The 22,971-nt window shown below is 37.9% G+C and overlaps 1 protein-coding gene across 6 annotated transcripts in view; it reads left to right on the top strand.

Moving 5' to 3' along the window:
* The window catches only part of DOK7 (docking protein 7), a 59,337-nt gene extending 39,942 nt beyond the window's left edge, over positions 1 to 19,395 (top strand). For all 6 annotated transcript variants that reach the window (XM_058837200.1, XM_058837198.1, XM_058837196.1 and 3 more), the window contains 5 exons: positions 4,126 to 4,168; positions 12,723 to 12,788; positions 13,858 to 13,929; positions 16,762 to 16,914; positions 18,902 to 19,395. In XM_058837200.1, the coding sequence (XP_058693183.1) occupies positions 4,126 to 4,168; positions 12,723 to 12,788; positions 13,858 to 13,929; positions 16,762 to 16,914; positions 18,902 to 19,038 (471 nt within the window). In that variant the 3' untranslated portion in view covers positions 19,039 to 19,395. The remainder of the gene's footprint in view (positions 1 to 4,125; positions 4,169 to 12,722; positions 12,789 to 13,857; positions 13,930 to 16,761; positions 16,915 to 18,901) is intronic.
* The last annotated feature ends 3,576 nt before the right edge of the window (positions 19,396 to 22,971 follow it).

Genomic DNA, 22,971 nt, shown 5'->3' with positions numbered 1-22,971 from the left:
TCAGAATTTCTGCTGCCTGGCAGATGGACCCAACTTTTGTGGTAGGGAACTCAGCCCAGCTGTTCTTTCTCTCCCATGAGTGTGCTGCAGGCAAGTTGTGTCATTTTTGGAGGTAATTGTCACGTTCTGATGTTAATGGTTGTGTTCTGCGCTGTGTGACCTGTGGCTCCTGGCTGCAGGCAGCTGGGAAGCCCAGAGCAAGGAGCAGGAGATGCCTCTCAGCAGAAGCATACATGAATCACAACTCTGTCAAAAATGTGTGAGAGAGAAGATAGCCACAAATCTGGACTAGAATTAAGCAATACTTTTGGTTGTTTCTCACCTCTTGTTTTTTAAATAAGACCTGTAACTTGTAGAAGAGCAGAGCTTGATTATCCCACAGGGGTGTATTTTAAGGGGCATATTTTAATGTGGCACAGCCCATGGCTTGCCAGTGCCACTGAAATTGCCAGCTTCATGCCTCATAAAATAGCTGATGTTTGGGCTTGGCTGAGCAAGTGGAGATGCTTCTGAACTGACTTCAGCAATCTTTCTGTAGGGCGGCAGTTGGCTTGCGACAGATGAAGCTGAGTAATCAGGAGTTTGTGGCTGAAATTGGAGCCCTGCACCTGAAACAGGCTATGGGCAGGAGTTTCTTTCATTTGGAGTTATTAGGAAGAATTATAGAGTTTAAAAATTTTATATCTTATGTTCTGAACCTGATCAACTGCTGGGTGAAACAGCCCATCAAGGCAGATGACATTTAAAGGCCATGTGCCTTTATTTGTTGACCTTTCCTGGGAACTTTGTTTTTCTTGTGGCAGCCTAAGCATTCAAGCTTTAAACTTTACTGTGATTTAGAATAAGAGAATAAGTCATAATCTTTAATCCTTACAAGAAAAGTACTTTAGCTGTCTGTTTCACTAGGGTCTGGTTCATTTTGCTGAAATATCTGAGCTTTGCAGAACTTAGGACATACTTTTGCTCTTCCATTTTCTAAAAGCACTTTAAACTTTTCTTTCTGATGCTGATTTCAAAATCTTCTTACAGAATCTCTCATTAGCCCTTTGCTCCTTTTAAAAGTTTCTGATAGTTCAAGTTTATTGTAATACACTATATGATGTGACTGTAATCTGCTGCCTCCCTCTACACACGAACTATGTGAAGCAGTCAGAGGCTTGTGCCACCAGCTACACACAGCAGGCAGGAGAGTGCTCGTTGTTGCTTCACAGCTCCTGCTTTTCAGGGACTCAGGGATTTTGAGTCAAGATTTTCATGGTTCTCTCTTGAAAAACTGAATATTTTGCATAGCCTTGATACTACATAATAGCTTTAAAATAATGGAAGGGAGAGGAGAAAAAACAATCTAGATCATCTCCTCTGTGAAAATTAAGCATTTGACCAATGTGGCAATCAAGCCTCTGTTTATGAGTGCATTTTTGGTATGTGAAGAATAAAAATCTCACAGTGCAAATATTTGCTTCTATTACTGTCAAATACAAAGTCCTGTTTCATAACAAGAAGAATCTGGGAGACTCTCATTTATGTTGAACCCTTCTTCTTCCAGTCTTGAGAACACAGACTGGGACAAAACTTCATATATGTGCTTAGGCTAAAGCAAATGAGACCTGAAAAGCACAGAATATTTTGAGCTGGAAGAGACCTTTAGAGGTCACCTGGTTTAACCCTCTGTGAGTCCCTACCAGTGAGAAGGGACACTTTCACTATGTCATGTTCCTCAGAGCCCCATACAGCCTAATCTTGAATGTTTTCAGGGATGGAGCATCCACAATTTCTCTGGGTGACTGTGCCAGTGTTTCACCACCCTTATAGTAAAAAATTTATTCCTTATATCCAGTCTAAATCTATACTCTTTTATTTTAAAACCATTACCCTTTGTCCTATCACAACACAGTCTGCCAAAATCTCTGTTGCCACCTTTCTTACAATGCCCTGTAAGTACTGAAGGGCTCCAAGGCTTCCCTGGAGCCTTCTCTCCAGGCTGGACAAGCCCAGCTCTCTCAGCCTTTCCTCAAAGGAGCGCTGCTCCAGCCCTCCCATCATTTTCTGTCCAACCTCTGGACCTGCTCCAAGAGGTTCATCTTTCCTGTGCTGAGAATGCTAACTCTCAGTAGGCACAGAATAATGGAGCTATAAAAAGCTGCCAAACTTAGATGAGCTGAAAGAAAAGCTTTATTTCTAAAGATACACAAAGGGAATTACATAAGCTGTGGCTGATGAGGTGTGTCTGAAATGTTGACACAGTTATCAGGTGACTGGCATTTCTTTCCTCTTGCCAGTGATGATGGAGCCCGGCTCCGCATTCAAACCTACAGAAGCTAATCTGCTTTTTCTTGGAAGTCTAGGTTACTCTTTTTAGGAGGTAAATAGGAAACAAAAATATTTTGGCTCAGTGAAAATGCTTGGTTAATATTGATCAGCTATCCATCATAGCCAATAACGGGAAGAATTAGTTTTAAGACAATATTTTCCTTCTTTTGTTTCTATCCACCTAACTTGCATGTTTCTGACACCTTTTTACGCCACAGAGGTGAGCTTGCAAAGCTGTTCTGGTGCTTTTTGTCACTATGAATCTGGCAAAACTTCTGTAGCCAGGGAACTGTGCAGTACAGTATCTTTGCTCCTTGCTGTGGAGCTTATATTAGATGATCTGGACTTTTTGGGTTGGTCTTGGACCCAAAGATTAAAACTCCCATAAGCAGCACCAGAGCAGGATTAGGTATGTAATCACTGAAAAGTTGTACAGAGACTGGTAGGCCTGCTCCTCTTTGTATGGGACAATATTTTTAACTGCTGATTTTTATTTTTTTTTTTAAATGAGAACTGGTGTGATCAATCACATATTTTTTGAAATTTAAAGCAAGTGAAAGTTTGAATATAAAAAAATGAAACCTTAATAGGAAAAAAAAAAAAAGGTCAGAGGATGGTAAAGATATTCCAAATATACACAGAAGGAGGAAAAGAAAATCCCATTTTGATTGTGAAAAGGGTTATGTGCCATGGTGGTTATTTGTACACGCAGAAAGAAATGCCAGGCTTAAATTTTATTTAGCTTTTTAGGCCAACTGAGCTAATGTATGAATGGCGATCCAGCATATCAAACCAGTGGCTTCTCCAAACACTTATCATTGAACTCTACCCAAGATATTTGGAAGCAGAACATAAAAAGTGAATGTCATCTGAGAGCAGCCAGATCAGTAGCAGAGCTAAAATAGCCCTGGCCATGCAGCTCCTGGTGTGTGATGCACGGATGGTGAATATCTGCTTACGGTGGGTGTTGTGCTGCAGCCAGTGCCATGCACCACAGACCCCAGCACTCAGCTCCTGGGCCACAGATGAAAGTTTTTATGTTAGAAGGATATTTCACTTATATTTATGAGTAATACTACAAGGCCTTAGATAATCACGTTAGTTTTTGTCTGAGTATTGTAGCAGGCGTAACAAAAGCATATGATTTGAGTGAGGTCACTTACCCCTTTTCTCCTTTGATATAATCAGAGGGTGGGTTGAGATCTGCTTGATGCTCTGCATTTGAAAACCATTCACTTACATTTGTACATGGTGACATAATAATTTTAAAAAGTTCTCCTACAGGCAAAAGCATGTTTTGCTGTGTTTTGTAGAATTATAAAAGGTAGCTTTTACATGTCTCTGTTGTTCTTTCTGCTGAGTTGCCTTTGCAGTTGCCACTGTTAGAGAAGTCTCTGCTTTACAGAGGATTGCAGCAGGAGGCCTCAGAGTTGCAGAAACAATAAAACATGATATATTGAAAAGGACACTGCTTTTGTTTTTTTTTTTTATTATCTCAGGCTCATTTCTTTATCCAATCAAAGCTGATTCTTGTAGTTATTTGTTGTCTTTCCTATAATTTAAATGATCTTTAACTGTGTCCCAGATCTAATATAATTTCACACATCAAGCTTCTGTTGGCATTTTTGCATCTTTGTCAAGTATAAGCTAATGCTTTCTGAAATGCTTTGGGATGTTTTTTCTCTTTCAAAAATGAAATTTTGGCCACATTTCTGATTTCCTCCTCTTCCTTCTACTTTTGTATTCTTCCTGCATTTTGTCAAGTTTTTACTTCTTGTAAAGATTTTTCATTCTAAAATTTTCTGTTTTCTTTAGGGAACAGCAGTATTACAGTCTGGAGTCTTACCAGCTATATCAGGTAGGAGTCTTTTAGTTATTTGCTTTATTTAACAATGATGTTTAAGTCTCAAATTGTGATAAGAAGAACAGAATATTTGTGGAAGCAGAACTAAATACTATATTGAGAGTTGTCCTGTTCGTGGTTGGTTTTGTTGCTGCAATTCATGTATGGCAGTTATGAAATACATTGTAATCTGTAGTAACCTTGGCTGAAAAGATGAATATATTTGTTTTTCTCTTTCTTTTGTTAATTTGAAGAGGTTCAAAGTTGTCAGATTCTTTAAAAAGCTGTTTAGTGCCTTTTCTACTTACTTATTCAAAGAACACCAAGAAATTTTTCTTTTTAGGCGATATTAGCACCAAAGGCAAACTTGATTATGTGTTCAGTGTGTATAGACAGTTTCCTAAATAACACAAAATCAGAGGAATGAATCTTTACTAGAAGCAACTTGGAAATGCTTCTCTCATGTCAGTGAAATTATTGATTGACCAACAAAATCACTAATGAGAGGACACTGAGTATCTGGCCTGGAAAGATTATTTTGGCAAAGGCACTGACCATCCTTGCATTGTAAACTTCTCTATCAGTAGAATGTGTTGGTCACTGAGTTCCCTGTCAAACTGGTCTGGCACCTTTGAATTATCATTTTACTTCAAAGAAAACATTTCATAAGCATTTGCGTAGTTTCTCTCCATCTTAGACCTTAGAGAGAACCTGTGCAAAGAATTTAGTTAGTATCTTAAATGCCTTTCCATTCCTTAAATAGTTTACCTGCTAATTCATCAAAATTAAATTTCATAGGATACCCACCTCCAACAGGCGTGGAACAGCTCTTTGTGGTTGGGTTTCTTTACTCCATTAAAAACCTTGGCAAATACATAAAGCAGCATAGCTGATGGATACTTGTGTTAACAAATCCAGTAAGATACTCAGGATCAGAAGGTGTCTCTGGGGAAGGTTAAAAGTAACTCGCTTCCTTTGTCTGTCTTAGCAGGAGAAAATCCAGAAGCATTTAGCAGATCTTGTTGCTAGTTATTCCACTCAAGTCAGTGGAATTATGTTTGATTTATAGAGGTGTAAGTAGAAGCCCAAATTGGGTCATTAATTTTATCTTTCTCTCTCATACTCAAGTCTGTAGTCCTCCACTCAAACCAAGGAAAGCAGAGCACTTATGATTAAAGTGTGTGTAAATACAGGGAAACTTCTGCTGCATGTGGTGGGCAGAATGTTATTTCTGTATTAATTTCAGTGTCAAGTTAATTTTGGATGCAAACAACATCTGACAAAAAACTTAATCTCACACTATTCATGCATATGAGGGAGTTAGCTGTTTTGATAAAACCTATCATGAAGCAAATTGGAACTGCAGAAATACAGAGCAGATTTTTGTATCAACTGAAAGAGAAGCTGCAAGACTGAAGAAGTTTGAGCAGGTGTGTTTTATTGTCTGGTACACTGGGAAAATATAGTTTTTGGAAAGAACTCTTGCAGGAATAAGTGTAAATGCTTAAGACAAATGCAGCATCTAAAGCCAGTGACTGAAGCTTTCTTTGTGGGGTTTCACCTCTCAAATACTCCAATATACCAGTACAATTTTATTCTTCAATATTAAAACTATTTTTCAGAATACAAAAGGAGCTGAAGTTTTCTGTGTCATTGCATTTTTATTGTCCTTAGATATTTAATTTAAATATTATTATTAATATTATTATTATTTCTTCATATTAAAGTTTTGTCTTTCATATGTATGAAGTTTTAAGTATAATTGGACCTGTCATTTCAAAGCTTTCATAATATTCTGTAGCATTTGAATATTTAATCCAAGCTGAAGGTCCCAGGGTGCTGTTCACTTACAAACATATTTCTTTTTAATCATCTTTTCATTCAAATGCACTGTAGAATGCAAACCAATTCCTTCCTGGGCTACAGGTGTCCACAGGTTCTATGCAATGTTTTTGCTCTTGAATGTCTCAATTCTGTAGCAAGATACAGAATTAAACAGTCACAGATCAATTGTTTGTGTATTTTTCAGTTTGTTGGAAGGGAAAGTGGGTATTCTCTTTCTCCTTTTAGTTAGATATGCTCAGCAACAGACTCAGCAACTTTAGAAAACTGTGTTTCATTCTAACAGCAAACAGAAAAGTGTTCTAAATATGGCAACAATTCTACGTTGTATTACTAGATGGAAAAAACCAAGTTGGGGTGAATCATTTAATTCTGGTTTAAATAATTTGGTTGCCTTTGTTATAAATAACTTTGTAAATATTGATTAGAAAGAGAGACTGAATTAAATTACTTGAGTTTGTAGGAGGAAAATGTTCCCATTGTTATCATAGTTTTGTATTACAGATAAAGGTAAGGGATTCTTTGGAGTTGCATGATGTGTGGATGTGTGCTCTCAAGTATAATAGACCACATTCATAGTTATGATGGACCTCAAAATACCATGACAAGATAGAGGTTCAAAAATATGATTCAGATTTCCTGAGGCTGCTGGATTCTGGGGACACCTCAGTTTAGTACATTTTGTGTGAACAGTTCTCATGGGACCCATAGAGAGACTCTCATGGCTGCTTAAAAAATCCTGTAGCTTGATCTGGTGGTTGCAATTTCAGAGATGTAGGTCTTTTTCTCAGGAACTGCTTATGTGCTTTGAGTTAAGGGATCATGAATAAGATCCACATTCAGTGCTGAGAGGTGAAATAATAGACTGCTCATTCCTTCACAGAATGGTGAGCTGAAGAGCTTGTCATTATCTTCATTATCTTTGTGGCACTATAAACCAAAGTGTTGGAAAAATAGGAATGAAGCAGTTCTCTAGCAAGAGTCTCTGCTCTGAGATTTAAATGCTCTTCTGTGTATGTCTAAGAGATGTTTGTTTAGTTCTGCAGTGAGAATCCTTAATTCACCTTGAATCATCTAAAATCCTCTGCTAGTCTTACATTTACAATATATTTCCTAGCAGTTGTTTCTCATTGTAATTTAAGCCTCTTACTTAAATTCTGCTCTCCTTTCTATTCTATTGCAACACCTTAGGTAAGGAACCTGCAGCTCTTACTCATGAGGGTGAATGATTTCCTTCAAAATATTTGTATTTTCTCATTTGAGTAGAACTCTGTCACAGCAGTCTTCTTTTATGAATGATGTTTAAGTCATGAGGCTGTTTTGTGTGGAGGGGAAATGCCACTATTTTTGTCCTTAGGGAAATGCCACTATTTCTGTCCTTAGCTGCCAACCCCTTCCAAATGAGCTGAGCAGCCTGAATCCCAAGACTCCTATTTAGAGAAGGGAAGCTGGTAGCTGGAATAGCTTTCAGAAGTGCTTAGGGACACTGCAGTCCCTGGAGAAGGCATTTCATGCCAGCTCTCTGCACCATATTTCAGAAACTTTCATCCTTTCCACATTCCCACAGGGGAACTGGTTGCCTGGGCATTCCCATGAGCCAGGCCCAGCCCTGAGTATTTCAACACTCAAATTAAACTTTCCTGGGGGGAGGTCTGATCTCCCTGTGCCTCTGTGCCATGGTCTCTGGCTTTGCAAAAGCCAGAATTGAATGTTGTATTGGGCAAGTAAAGAATATGCTCCCAGGGAAGCAGTGCACTTTCCACATTGCTTTTTGACTTGTAAATTGTCTCTCTTCTTTTCCATTTCCCCCTTTATTCCACAGGAGCAAATCCTTCAGCATTGCAACAGACACTCTTGCTCTCTGACAGCCTCAGCTTGCAATACAAAACCTACACAATGCTTGTTGGGAAATCTTCTGAGGGGATGAATTAAGGGAAAAACATAAAGCAATGCTGTGGATTGGAATTCAGCTAAAATATCACCTGAATGCTGATTATGAACTATGTATCTCTGTTAAATTTTTCTTAGGTAGAGAGGGACTCCAGGCAGGCAGACAAGAAGAAAGAATAAAATTAAATATATAACAGGTGCTGAAAATGAAGTCAGCTGTCTGACAGCTTAGCTTTTCTGATGGAATACTAGGTGCTTTTTTGTGCATGTTAAAATATTTTTATTGCATACCTATGCAGCATGATACTTTTATTCCAAGCTTAGGCGTCAGCTTTTAAGGAATTAATTCAGAGCAATGAGAAGGAGGAATCTGGGCCATACTGTGGTGGTTATTATTGCTTAGGTTGAAAACAATTTACAATTCTCACTTTTTTCAGTATTTATGCTGTCAGCTCTTCACATGTAGGAAGATCAAGTGCACTCTGATATTTTTGTTGAGCCAGTAAAGGACTGTATGTTGAGTAGTGTCCACAATAGGTATGTGATGTCATACCTTATAGGGCTAAACTCTGTAATAGAAAAGCATCATTCTAATGAAAAACTGATTAATTAAAGCCTGCCATAATATGACATGCTCTTTCTTGGTTCTGCTTTATTCTACAAGTCCACTCAAAATATTTCTATGAGGGAAGAAAAATAGGAGCTCAGGAAAAGTAAGCTGATTAAAATGCATATTGCATTTACAAGCTATAAGTTTGCCTTGGTGACTGTCTGAAGTAAAAGGGGCCATTTTCCAGGGGGGAAAGAAAACTGTGGTGAAACCATGCCAGTGAATGACCCAATTCTGCTGCTTCATCCTCTGGGCTGAGCAGATCCAGCAGGTTCCTGTTCTCTGCATAGGGGGTGACAGAAATTGATGAGAAAGTGACACAGTAACCCTCTAGTCCTGTCCTTTATTTATTCATTATTTGCTTCCCCATGCCTTCTCTGACACTGAAATCTGGGAAAATTACATATCCCAACCTTCTAGAACACAAAGATGAGGACCTTATTTCAATTTTTTTTTAAAAAAAAATTGATTTTGTGTGTGACCTTCATCCCTGGCCATTGTAGGTCCTGACCTTCACGTGTATCAAGATCTTTGAATTAAATGTATTCAAAGCATCTTTAAAGGTGTATTTAAAAAAAACCCAAAACAACAAAACCCCCCCAAAAAACCCCAGGAAACTGAATTTCCTGGCACAGGAAAATGATAATAATTCTAGTTTAATACTTTTGCATTTTTAAGGATAGGAGGCTGGGCTGGAATGGCCCACAGCATGGGAAGATGAATAATAGCTAGAGGTAGTTAGATCCTCTGTTATTTTTTTGCACAGACTAAATAGACATTTTTGAGGAGCAATATTTGAACAGAGTGCTTGAATGCACTTCTAATTTTGAGAGATTCTACCACTTTTAAAGTTGTCTGTTAGAGAGAGAAGACATTGCTCAACATGGAGAAATCTCTAGAGCAAGTAAGCATTCTTAAGAATCCCCTTCAGCTTTTATGTCTTGCAGATAATGCCATTTGTATAGCAGAAAATATATGAAATTACTTTGAAAATCGAAGAGAACAAACAGGGAAGTTTTGTAGGGCAAATATACAGCAGCAGGAAGTCTCCTATTACATTTACATGAAACAACCTCCTGGTGTACTTGCAGGGTTTCTCCTGTCAGTCAGCCTCTTTGGCCTTTGGATGCTCTTTTAAGCAAGGTATCTGTTTTCAAAAGAGGAGATGGGAATGTTGCTTGGGTGAGTGGGTCAAAGTTCTTCATAATAAAGCAAGTTTTAATTCAGCAAGAAACAGGGTTTTATCACAGAATGTGGTGTTTTCTTCTGTCCTGACTCCTTGTCAGGAAGTTTTATAGACCTGAAGAGTTTGTGACCTGAAGTGGGCAGTGAGAAGTGATCACTTGGTAACTGCAGTGCAGGGCTGTGTGTGTCTCCTCAGTGGTCATGCAATGGAAAGCCAGAAGATTTGAAAATGTAAACTGTCTGGGCTCAGTTTATAGCTTATATTCCATCTTCCCTCTGTTTTTTTTTTTTTTTTTGGTTGGTTTCTTTTTTTTTTCATGGCTATTTCTTGTAGCACATGTGCTGTAAACTGTCCTTATTTTTGAAGAATGGGCATAAAGCAATAACTATAAAGGTAGAAAAATATTTCAAATAGTTGTTGTCTTCACTGAGCTACATTAAACTTTTGAGTCTAATCAAATGTCAGAATTCAAAATATCCTGCAGTTTATTTTAATTTTGTCACATTTTGAATATCTTCTTCCTCTTACACATTGAGGAGAGTAGAACAGAAGTAACTCTCTTGATGAGATACTCAGGTCTGACAAAGACTTGAGCGAGTCAGCCACACAGAACTGGATGGCAGGGGAAACTGAAAAAAAAAAATAAATTCTTAACAATCCCTTGTATAATGAAAAAAATAATGGGAGTGTCTGTCTCCTGCTGGATACTTTATTTGCTAAGAAATATATCTTTCTAACTTGCTTTTTCCATTCCTGCAAGTGTTATCCTAGAATTAATGAATAAGAAACAAACCAGTTTATACAGTTATAGAGCTGAAAAGAAGAAGGAAGTAAATATCTAGGTTGATCTCTGTTGATATGTGTTTATATGATGAAGTTCAAAGCTTCAAAAAAAATTCCCTGAGAGATTTGACTATGTAAATATTTGTTAGTTGCCAGATTTGAAAATAAGGAAAATGTAACAGGTCAAATCCTGAAGCATTAACATGGTTCTTTTAAGTAAGCTCTGAATGGGAAAATTTAATCTTGACCATAAATGGATTGGAATTTCTTATTGTTTTAAATCTCCTTTCAAGTCCCACGTGTTCTTCACAAATCCTAAAAATATTGCTTAAAAATCCACAATGCCTCTGGAATAATTTCTGCTGAATTGCCATAGGTTTTTGAGGGGAAAAAAAACCCCAACCCCACACTAGTTTTGTGATGAAGCTGGAATTAGCATATGAGTGTAATCAATCTTCAAAGGAAGGTGAGGCTTTTGGCTTCATAAACCATATTCTGATTTTTTAATGCAGAGAGAGGATGCACTGATGAGAGAAAAAGAAAGATGAGTTACAGTGAAAATATAAGTAAATCAGCTAGCCCAAGGCTGTCCTATTTTTGCCTTTATTTTTATCAGCAGTCTTGTTAAAAACAAAATTCCAAGTAACATTTTTAGGTGTTAAGTCCTCACCAGAGTTCCGCAATCTGTAAAGGTTCTACAGTCTGATCTCATTTGTTAAAATACAAAATCAGATTCTCAGTTTGGCATACTTTAAAATTGAACTTTGTAACCTTGGATTACCCTGTATATGCTTTCATGTACATAAAGAGAACAAACTAAAGGCTTTAGTTCAGTTGTGCCCTTTTGAAATAATTTTTTATTATTTTAATCCATTGTCCTTATTAAGTGAAATAATGAGTGTTTTTTTCAATTCATTTTATAAAACTGTAGGATTAATTCTACAAGCTTGGAAACTCTTGGATTTAGAATTAAAATTCTAAATTTAGAATGTATGTATTCTTTAAACAGGAGGAAAAAAAAAAAAAAGAAATTGCCATTTTCTTTAGATTCCCAGGCCGTGCAGTTTTCTAAGATATTTCAGAATATTTATCTTACAGAATTCCTTCATGTTGCATAAGAGCTGTGGTAATTTTTGGAGGCTATTTTAAAAAGGGTTTGCAGAGCGGTGTCTCACCTGCTCAGAGGAGTGTTAATTTTATCTGGGAGCCGCAGCACATGGCAGAGCCGCCCTGTCACCCGTGGCAGGGTTCCTCACACCCCCGGCCGCCCACCCGGCTCCTGTGCAGCTCCAGCTCCTCACGAGAAGTTCCCTCACCATTATTCCTGCCAGGAAGGAAATTCCACTCGGCTCTGCTCAGGTGTCCACAGTGGCAGCAGCGGAGAGCAGAGATTCAGGGCTGGATGGGGTGATTGTCCTGCTTTAGGGCACATCTGGGAGAGTCACCCCAGGGCAGTGATGCACACAGCTCCAGGAGGGGATGATGCTGCTGGTTTGCTGGTGAGAGGGGGAATGTGTGTGTGCAACAAGCCACAGTGCCGGGTACCAGCCTGCAGGGTTCTGAGCTGATAGCTCTGGTTTCCTCAAATTTCCCTAGGGCAGCTTCCTGCTGGCCAGAATCAGGCTGGGGAAGGGAGGTTGGCTGTGCCATCTGGCCCATGGAGAAGCTTTCCTGGCTGGAACACTGGGAGGGTGTTTCACAAGAACGTGCTGTGGCCTGGATTCAATCCCCACAGACCAGATCCCCTGTGTTCCCTTGCTCCTGGCCTGGTGTATCCATGTCTAAACATGGGTGGGGGACTCCTGAAGTGTGGCAGTTCTCTCATTCTCTTAGGTTTTGGATCCAGTCTGACCAGATTTTAATGAACACTTTAACTTTTGTTGCTAAAGCTACATTATGGATTGCAGAGGATCTCCTAATTCAGTTCTTGTTGTCATTTTACTTCTTAGCTCAAGACAGCTTTCCCTGTGAGGAAGATAGTACCCAACACAAGCAGGGATGGACAGCATCCTTGGGTTTAATAGAAGCCTTCCTTTCACTCTAAAGAAAAAAACAACTAAATTAGAATTTAATGCCACAAATTCAGGATAAAGAATTTAGCAAAAAACTTAAAAAAAAAAAAAAAAAAGGTCTGAATGAAGAACAATGACCTGTAATTCTTCGTGTTTTGTTTTATTTTTTTTTCTAGATATTTCGGAAACATCTGCTAAAAATGAAACAGGTATTTAGATTTAATGAATCTCTGTGTTTGAAAACAGGTGGTGCTTCTGTCTTGGCAGCTTCTGGGTCTTTGAAAGTGCATAGAGGGCACAGTCTCCAAGCTGGTAAGTAAAAGTAATTATGAGGTATGTGTGTGCATGTAAATTGAAACTAATTTAAACTTTAATAATTTGTGAAGTTTAAAATAATTTAAGGTAATGCATGATTTGATTCCCTTTGTAAGGCTTACGTATTTCTTTGGGTTTTTTGCTTTGAGGAGTTTTTGTCAGAAAGGCATTGACAGATGGGATAAGTTTAGAAGAGGCAGTGACAGATGAGATAAGTGACTGAGTATAAGCAGTAATCTTATTCACAGCAGTAAAATGCTGCCATCACTTTAACAAAGGGCACCCACCAAAAAAAATTCATCTCAGACCATAAGAAATCCTGTACCCTAACAATGATATGCTGGGCAAAAACACCCACTACATTTAAATATACCTCTTTATAATAATGGAGAAAAAAAACACTGCCAGCAGATAGAATTATGTGTGTTTGTCATTCAAAATTAATTGTAATATGTTCATTCTACGGACACAGCATTTTTGTTTGCCTGGTTTTAACTGGGATGGAGTCTGTAGTAGTGAAGAAATATAGGCATCTCTTTTCAGCTTCATGCTCAGGAGAGACCAATGATGTTGTGCAGCCTGACTTCTATGTAAACATGGTGATTTGAGCTTGGAAAGCAAAGTTCTCTTTGTAAAGGCTAGCTTAAGCATTATTGATGGTTTTTCAGAAATCAAGAAGTTATCCATCGTGCTGGAGGTGGAATTTTAACACGAGTCTTCCAGGTGCTCCCAAGATCACCCACGCATTGCTCCCTGAATCATGCATGCAAGATAGCTCTGCTCCCACACTGATGTACAGCAAAATGCACTGCTGTTGACTTCAGTGGCCTTCAGTGTGAATAGTGGTAAAAGTGTCCTAAATTTTGTTTCCTTGGTGTTACACTCATGAGGAAATGCTGACATCACCATTACAGAAAAGTCAGCACTAGCCACTGTTTGTGCTTTCTGAGATTATTCTGTCTGATTTAGTTTATAAGGTTGCAAGTCAAAAACTAAAAAGAATAGGGTTTGATTATATTGTAAAATTCTTAAATCCAAAGCCATTAACAGTGTTCCTGTTTTCTAGGTCCTAAAGGTGGATATGAGATGCTAACACTTCCTTCAGAACCTGGAACTCCAACTAGTTCTGAGGAACCTGGTGAGTACAGATTTTTGTGTCAGAGGTCACTAACAACTCCTGCTTCTTTTTAATTTTCCCTTTTTTTTTTTATTGTTGAGGTCTCTCCTAAGTGTGATTTTTGAGTGTTGCCCTTTGAACATCTCAGCTTTACATGCATGCTCACACATACACTTATCTTTGGGCTGCATTTATACTTCTGGTTTTCTTTCTGTGTAGTTTATTAATTTCTGAGAATGGTGCCTATATTGGGTAGAAAATATGAATAACACTTAATGAAAGAAAGTCTGCAACACCAGTTTCAAATATAACTTTCTTCTTCCTTCCCCAATTATAGTCCTTTTATTTCTTTTCCTCTCAGTTGAGGGCCACTGAATTTTCATTTTTACTTTTCTCGTGTTACTTGCTTGACCATCTCTTTTGATTCCTACAGTTTCCCCCTTTCTCTTCAAGCCATCATGATATTCTACCAATTCTTTCAGAATGGTGTAACCATGCATTGTGGTCTGTTTTTCTCTCAAATCCTCTTTTCTCAATGTTCTCAAATACTGCCCCTCTGACCCCTCTTGGAAGCACCTCCTGTCCCTGTCCACTCAGGAGGGGCTGCTGAAAGCACCGCCCATGACTTGCTCTGTGCACCATGTTTGCATTAGTAGGAACATTTGACTGTTTTGTGCTTTTTAAATAAACTCTTCTCTTAGAGCAAATAAAAGCCAGTTTTCAGTGCCTAATAGGGTTTGGTTTTGTTTGGTTTTTTTTTAAGAAAAAATGAAAACCAAGTATTCCTGTGCATACAAAGAAAACAGTTTCTACTGAGACAGCACAGGCTGAACAACAGAAGGCTTTTCCCTTCCTTCCATTCCAGTTTGCCCAACTGTTTTTTTCTTTTTTTTTTTTCTACTTCCTCCTTTGAGAAGAATATTTGACTATTGCCAGCTTTTAGGTTTTTTTTGTTTGTTTGTTTTTGCTTTTGTTTTTTTTTTCTGTGTGTTTCTTTTGCTTTTCTTGCACAAAGCCCTACCAATTCTCCATGTGCAGCTTTTTAGTTCTCAGGAAAATCACTTGGTTTGTTTGCATCAAGTATAATGTTTAACTTCCTTAAACACGTTAACTGTTCAGCTTCATAGGGGTTCTTGCTATTTTTCATGCTAGCTAACTTTGAGGGTGCTTCACTTAACACTTCTGTAGCATCACTCTAACAGCAGACAGAAAGATTTCAGAAATTATCTTTTCCTTCATGACTGTTCGTGACTCTGTACTTAAGATTGTCACTTGCCTGCAACTTCTAACCTTTTGTGATGTAGGTTATCAATGCAACGATTTTTCTCCCGTCTTGCTCAATCAGGCCAAATTCCTTTGCAATACTTTGGACACAATAATTGAAAATAATTTCTGAGAATGATGTTTGATGAAAATATAAAAATTCCTTCTGCATTCATTTCTGCATTGGTTTTGTCATTTTGTTCCTAATCTTGCTTTGCAACAACATCTTGAAGTCTGACTGACAGAGAAATATTTGTATAGTTTTTGGATTTTCCTGTTTTTTTAATGAAAATCTGTGAGAAAACTGGCCAAATTTCCAGTCTTTTCAGCTTTTGGACTGTATAGTAAACTCCTTTGATTTAAACAGTTTAAGCCTGGGGAGATTCCATTATCCTGGAACATACCCATACTGTTGCCTAACATTGTATAAGTTATCTCTGCTACTCATAATACTTCCAAGAAGATGAAGTTTCCCCCAATGGTTATTCACAACTGCTGTTGTCTGGATACAAGAAGTCATTTTCCCCTATACTCTAAAATGCTTTGATACCTTACTACCTCTCCATTCACATTTCAGTAGTGTCTAAATGGGCAAAATGGAAAAACAGCAGTTTGGACAAAAAAAGATTTGATATGAGTTCTTTGTGGGGACAAGGAACAGCTTAAGAGGAGAACTTCATGAAAAAGGCAAACATCAAAGTGATGATGTTTTCCCTCTGCACTCCTCTGTCTTAAACTGACTTAAAGGTAGAAAGTCTTTAAGGCTAACGACTCCAACTGGACTGAACGGGCAGACAAAATTAAAATAATTGAAAGTAGGGCTAGATGAGGTCTTGAGAATCAAACCAAAAAAAGACAAAAAAGCTTGTTTTTAAGTAAAAATTGTTTTATAGGAACTGTTTCCTAGTAGGTTAGTCTGTGTGTTTTTTTAGAAATTTCTACAAAACTCTGTGGGCTTTCCTCTAAACTTCTTGTGATCTTTACTATTTAAAAGGGTTTTTCCACATTTTTTTTTCCTGCAATACTTTCATTCAAAGTCCTTCAATACTTTGTTGTCCTCATTTGGCATCATTCCTACATTTTCCATTTCTGCACAGGGAAGCTGTCAGTGTTGTCTCCTCAAGTTTGCCCTCTCTTTGCTTGAAACAGTTCTTCAGTCCCTGTTTTTGGGACATGCTTTAAGAACCTCTAACAACAGGTTAGAAGAACAAGAACAGAGATTTTGCTCTCTGTCTTGCAGATGATACAGTAGTTCACATCTTCCTAGAACAAATTACTTCATATAAAGCTTTACTAACCTAAGGTAGAGGTGGAGGCCTTGTGAGGCAGTGCTGCTGTTAGAGAATCTGCAGTGTTTGCCTTCTGCCACAACACAGGAAGATCCTGTCTGTGACCTTCTGCATAGATCCTGACTTGATCAGTGTCTCAGGATATTTAACTTTGGTTTTCTCGTGTCCCATCTACCCCTGAGGAATGTCCTGTTTGGTGAGCAGAGTTGTTGATGCTCAGTGTTTGCCTTCAGTGTGTCTGAATGAACTGGATCACCGGTCATTGCAAACAGTGCTTGTTGTAACTTGTTACTTATTTCAGAAGGGGCAGTAGGTTATTCAGCTGATGTCCCTACACCAGATCGACCCCACAGTGAGACAGCCACCTATGTCAATATTCCTGTCAGCCCTACTTCTAAAAAACAGCTTCACTACATGGAACTGGAACTTCAAGAGTCTAGCACAAGCATAAGAGGTAAGGAATTCTACTTTTAAACAGCAAAGAATATGCAGAATGTATGGGATATGTGGAATCCTGATTTCATATAGGGACCAGATGGGGGAGCTGGGGGTGTTCAGCCTGGAGAAAAGGAGGTTCAGGGGGGACCTTATCATTCTTACAACTGCCTGAAAGGAGTTTGTAATCAAGTGGGGGTTGGCCTCTTCTCCCAGGCAACAACGACAGGAGAGGACATGGCCTCAAGCTGCCCAGTGGAGGCTCAGGTTGGACATCAGGAAGAATTTTTCACTGACAGGATGGTCAGGCATTGGAACAGGCTTCCCAGGGAAGTGATGGAGTCATCTTTCCTGGAACTGTTCAAAAAATGACTTGATGTGGCACTTAGTACTGTGGCTTAGTTGATGGTGGAGCTTGGTCAAAGCTTGACTCGATGATTTGGAGGTCTTTTCCAACCTTAATGATTCCATGATCTACCCACAGGCTTCTGCAAACAGAGGAGCTGAACCCTGTTCAACCCCTGTTTCTGAGGCATTTTTTTTTAATTGGTATCTCTTCTTGGAAAAGATTTTTGAGTAATGAAGTTCTATAAGATGTTGCATTCCTTTGACAGGTGATTGTATCTGCACTCCTTCTAAAGTCAACATTTCAAACTCAGGAGTTTGAAAGACAGTAATTTGCTTGTGTTCTCAAGATTTTCATTGCATATTACAACTACACTTACCTCATTTTTCTTTCTTGGCTTCAGAAGCAGGGCTGTGGGTGTACAGGGCTTGCTCCTGAAGACACTGGCTCTGGAGCCATGCAGCAAATAATTCAGAACAGAACACAGTGTTCTTCTATCTGCTCTCCATGAGGGTGTGTGAAAGTTCTACAGAGAAAATGCAAATTATTTCATTTTTTAATATTTTTGTTGTTTTTTTTTAAAAATATTTTGTTTGGAATGGGTATTTTCCTTCTAATACTTAACTTGGGCAATTAGCACATAAACATGCAATAGATCTGCCATGTGTTGTCATTTAGAGATGCAGTCCTTGCTATAGAAAGCCCATCATCAAAATTTGGCATTTAATTGCTTGCATTTGATATTGATGGGTTTTCCATCTATACTTCTCAGCTATAAAGATTTTAATTTTTATACTTGTAATTTCAGCAATTTTATTAACTTTGAAATGCTAGCACTTTTCCCATTGCTTTTTAAATGTTTTTATGTTTTTTATTAAGTAAGTCTAAGCTTCTCTCAGACCTTAATGTAGCTGTCTCTACAACATCCTGTTGAAATGTAAAAGCAATATTTTCTGTTAGTTTTAAAGACAATGAACCAAGGCATTAAAAATGAAGAGTTAAAAGCTATAAATTTTCCTAAATGTCAACTACTCTCCCACTCAAACTGTGTAACTTCAAAGGTTCCTTTAATGACCAGAAATATTTTTTTTCATATTAAAGTTTTCCCAGCCTCTAGCCTTATAGAACAGACTTAACAGACTGAGCAGCTTTTGTCTCCTCTGTCTCCAAGAAAAATGAGCTGAAGTGTCATTCTTGTGTGAGGCTGAAGGTGGTTGCTCTGGTAAACATTCACAGGGTGCCTGATCCAGACAAAGAACACTGCCAGCTGCCACAAGTGTTTTCTGTTCAAATACCAGGTGTTCGTTTCCTGATTCATAGCCTGGTGAGGAAGCCTCCCAGAAGTGGGAGAGCCAAGCTCAATTATTTCATTGACTCGGAATAATAGAAGTAATAGGGGTGGAGATTTGAACCTGGGGCAGAAATGCAAGAGGTTCATTTCCTCATTTGAGGAAAACCAGACAACTAAAATATGTAGATAACAAAGTTTTCGAGGTGTTTAGTTTCAGCTATTGTTATCACCTTACTCTCTTTATATACCGTTCTATAATACTGGAAAAAATTAATCCAGGAAATCCATGGAGGAATTGTCACAACAGCTTTTTTACTCAGGAATATGTGAGGGATGAAGTCTTTTACAGGATGCCATTTGGTGTTTCAGGGAGTGGATCGTCCCGGTATGCCCAGATTGACATTGCAGCCACCGAGACAGCGCACAAAGTGGGGACGCAGCACGCGCAGTGCCGCGAGGAACGCCTGCAGGAGCTGGAGCAGAAGAAGAAAGGGGCTCAGCAGTGACCTGCCTAGGAAAGAACTTCGTGCTTGCCACAAATTCATACTAATTCATCTTGCAAAAGATTCGTGTTTATTGTAAAAAAGCACTCACACAAAACGCTGCCATTGCCTCTTGCAGTTATACCAGATTCATTCCGATATCTTGATTCCTAATTGGAAAGCTGATAGCGTGAGGGATGTGTTTGGTCTTTCCTTTTATTTTAATTTGGTTGTAAATTCCAGATTTACATTTTTTTGTCAAATGCAATGCCAGATGTAAGTTAACTTTTTCTATAATTCTAAAATCTTGGAGAACCTGGAACCAATTTCAGTGTCTATTAAATGGTGGCATTTTCTTTGAAAATAAAGAACTTGAATGTGTGTAGATAAGGGAATGTGAGTGTGTGTGTGGTAAATGTACACAGATGTTTCCATATGACTGTACGTAAGCACACATTACTGATAAAATATATGTATATATCTGAGTGTATAAAATATGTAAAACCTCTGTTAATATATGAATAGACTCTTACAAAAGCAAGAAAATTCAGTGTCTGCTCTTTTTGCAGGTACAGTTTTGTTCAATTTTTGTGCTTATTTATGAACATGCTCAACTCTACCTGTCGATAATTCAGTTTTATACCTCACCAAGTCCTGCAGCTTTGGAAAAAGTCTCAGATGTAAAAGCTGTAGTGTCAGGGATGCACATGTGCATGCAAACAGACAAGAGCACACAAACAAGTTATTTAATTATGTCTATAAACCACAGTAATGTGAAGGGGCATTTGGGTGCTTCTGTTCTTAAAAAGTCTAGGTCAAACTATAAGTTTGATTTCATAGTTGCTGGGTACCTGTAATTCTTAGCAATTTTTCTGGATATATGTATCACTTTGAAAAATCAGGTCTCAGTTTTCTCACAGAGCATATTTTAAAACCAAGGTATTCAAAAGAAACATTATCTTTTCAAAATTGAGTCTTTTATATCACAAAAGCTATTCCTAATGTAAAACCAGCATCCACCTCAAATCTAAAACTTGTATTGAAAAATTCTCTGCTGTCCGTAAGTAGCAGACCAGTTCTGTGTAAGAGGATGTCTCCAGAGATGCTACAGACTTGAGGCACAACAGGATTTTATCTTGTAAAATAGGCTTAACCATGAGTCTGCCACCTCTTGCTTTTGTACAGTAAGATTTAATTGTTCAAAATTTAATTTCCCATGTTGTGTTATCTATGTAATTCTTTTTATTTGTCCTCATATAAAATATTATTTAAATAAAACGTTATATAAAATGTATGTCAGTGACACTAGATTAACAAAGAAAGGTACTTAAGAAGAAAACAAAATTTCTTCTGATAACATATCAGCTTCCAGAAGTTTTGGCTTCCAGAAGTTGCCAGGAGTGACATCTTGGGTATTAAGAATTTTTGTTTGTGTCCTCTTAAGATCCAGTATCAGAGCCAAATTCTGTTTTCTAGATATGCATTTAATTTATATTGGTGAGGGGAAGTTTTGTGCCAGTGAGGGTTTTACTGACTTAGAATGAGAGGTGGGGTTTTGTTTTTGAGGCAGAATTTAATCTATAAATTTATTTGAATGTAGCCTCAATATTAATGTAAAATACCAGCAATCTCTCAAATAAAAAAAAATGTGTTTGAGAGTTGAAAATTGCCATTCTTATCTGTCAGGTGTTCAGATGTATTTTTCTGTTGATCTACCTAGTGTATTTCTGAAGGGAAGAGAGATATTTTTTGTGAGATTCTAAGTTTAAAAGATTTTCCTTTGACAAGTGGACAGTGGTGATCTGCTTTTTAAATTTCAGTACAGCTGGAATGGTCTGGGTTTCCTGGGGCCAGGTTTATCTGACTGAACTGTTCTTCAGTCAGGGATCCTCCACTGGAAGACTTGCAAGGTTAAATCTCTTGTTATGTGACTATTTAATATTTGGATGAACACAATTTGACTGATGCAGTGAAATGCAGTGTTTTCCATGACAATATATAATAATTCTATATACATAGAAACTGTGGTATTTCTATTGCAGAAATCTGTTTACCAGGAAAATATATTACCCAGAGTCTCTACAAAGGCTGCCTTTCTGTATGGTGCTTATATTAAATCTGGGACTTGTAGCACAGGTAAGGATTTGACACAATAGTAAAGGTCATCAGATTGCTGCTGGCTTCACAGAGGAATGATAATTTAAGAAAATTTATTTTTCAGGTTGAGCAGGGCTGTGAATCTGTGCATGCACATGGTTCTCTGTGCACATGTGTTTGTGTATGTCACAGTAATTTCTATTTCTGTTAAATTTTTTTACTTCACTTGAATAGGAAAAAATAGAACAGATGACTTTCTCTTAGTTTGTAAATTCACTTTCTATTCTCATGCACTGTTATATTAGCAGCTGAAGCAGGAGGCTGAGCCATACTGTTGCATCTGTTAAAAACTTGCTGGTTCTTTTGGTAGTACCTTGCAGGTTGTATGTCCCTGTCAAGTTACAGGCTTGACATTTCTGTTGAAGAAACTAGAGCTTTCTTATTTGGACAACCGCAGTTCACAGAAATGGAAACATTTTTTCCTAAATAAATACAACCATTTGCCTTCAACTTCCTCTAGTGAACTGGGTACAATGGAAATGAAACCATAATCCTACAAGCAGCCTTGTGCTCGTTTACACACCATGCAAAAAAAATGTGCATGAGTGATCTCAAATACAGTTTGTGATTTCTATGGGACGAGTCCGTATTCAAAACTCTGTGCAAAAAAAAAAAAGAATAAAAATCTCCCACACTTTTGGAAATAAATGCAACTTGTAACTTCTGAAGATGAAAAGAAGGACTTGCTCATTTTTAATTTAGCATTCTATCAGAATCAGATCTCCTCCTGTTTTTACCAGGAGCATAAAGCATTAATTACCAGAAGAACAAAGCAATGTGATGTGGCTGGTACTTCTGTAAGATGTTCTTGAAGGACTTTAAGGTGGCAAAAGTGCTCTTCGTGATAAGTAAACTCTGTCAGCAAGTGCAGTTTGGCAAGTTTGGGCATAAGCATTGGTGTGCTTTGTATGTCCCTCTTTCTTCCTGATAAACATACTGCCAAATGTGACTGCTGCTTCAGTGGGGCTTATGGCATTGTTCATAAGCTGCTGTGGAACAGCTTTATATGCAAATATTTGGGTGTTGGAATTTTCTCCAAGGTAACCTGCTGCAGGATGGAGGGCTGGAATTTGGAGGGATTTAATTTCCCAACAATGCAAATAGTTGTCTGGGTTTTAATAGCACTCCAGCACTTAATTGTGGAAAATGCCAGTAGGTGTCTTTAGGCATGTAAATGTTTGTGAAAATCTGCCCTGAGAGTTGTCTTTAGAAAACAGTTTGGAAAAAAAATCCTCATTTTTCCTCTCTGCTGTAAACGAAACAGTTTTAATTAGTGTAGCTTGGAAAACTATATTTGAATTTGAGCTATGGTGATTACATTTTCCGTGAGACACTGAAACATGCAGCGGTCAGTAAGTTTCTCTTCTAGTTTGTCTGGAATAAGACACATGCTTGCTAAAATAACCACAGGAGGAAGACACATTATTTTATGAATTACTGTTAAAATTATGTTTTTATTTAAAGATGACGATGCTGTTACATTTTTTATGTCATATTTTCTTTGGGAAGATCCTCAGCTCTCATTTGACCAGTCATACAATGTTCTCCAACCTAGGCTAAAAGGAAATGTTAATTTAATCTCATACAGCAATTAAAACAAGCAAAGCAGAATAAGGCTGAGAGAATTAAAAGTAATTGAAAGGAAGTTTTGTAATGAGCAGGTCTGCACCAAACACAGCATGAACAGGTGGGAAAAAGTGATGAATTGTGTTCAGCTTTGGTACAGCCTTATCTCGAATGCTGTGTGCAGTGCTTGGCCCCACAATTTAAGAAGCAAGGGCAGATCCCTGAATGTGTCCA

This window comes from Poecile atricapillus, chromosome 4 (genome assembly GCF_030490865.1).
Source record: "Poecile atricapillus isolate bPoeAtr1 chromosome 4, bPoeAtr1.hap1, whole genome shotgun sequence".
NCBI classification, from domain to species: Eukaryota; Metazoa; Chordata; class Aves; order Passeriformes; family Paridae; genus Poecile; species Poecile atricapillus.
This window is presented reverse-complemented; position numbering and strand designations above follow the sequence as displayed.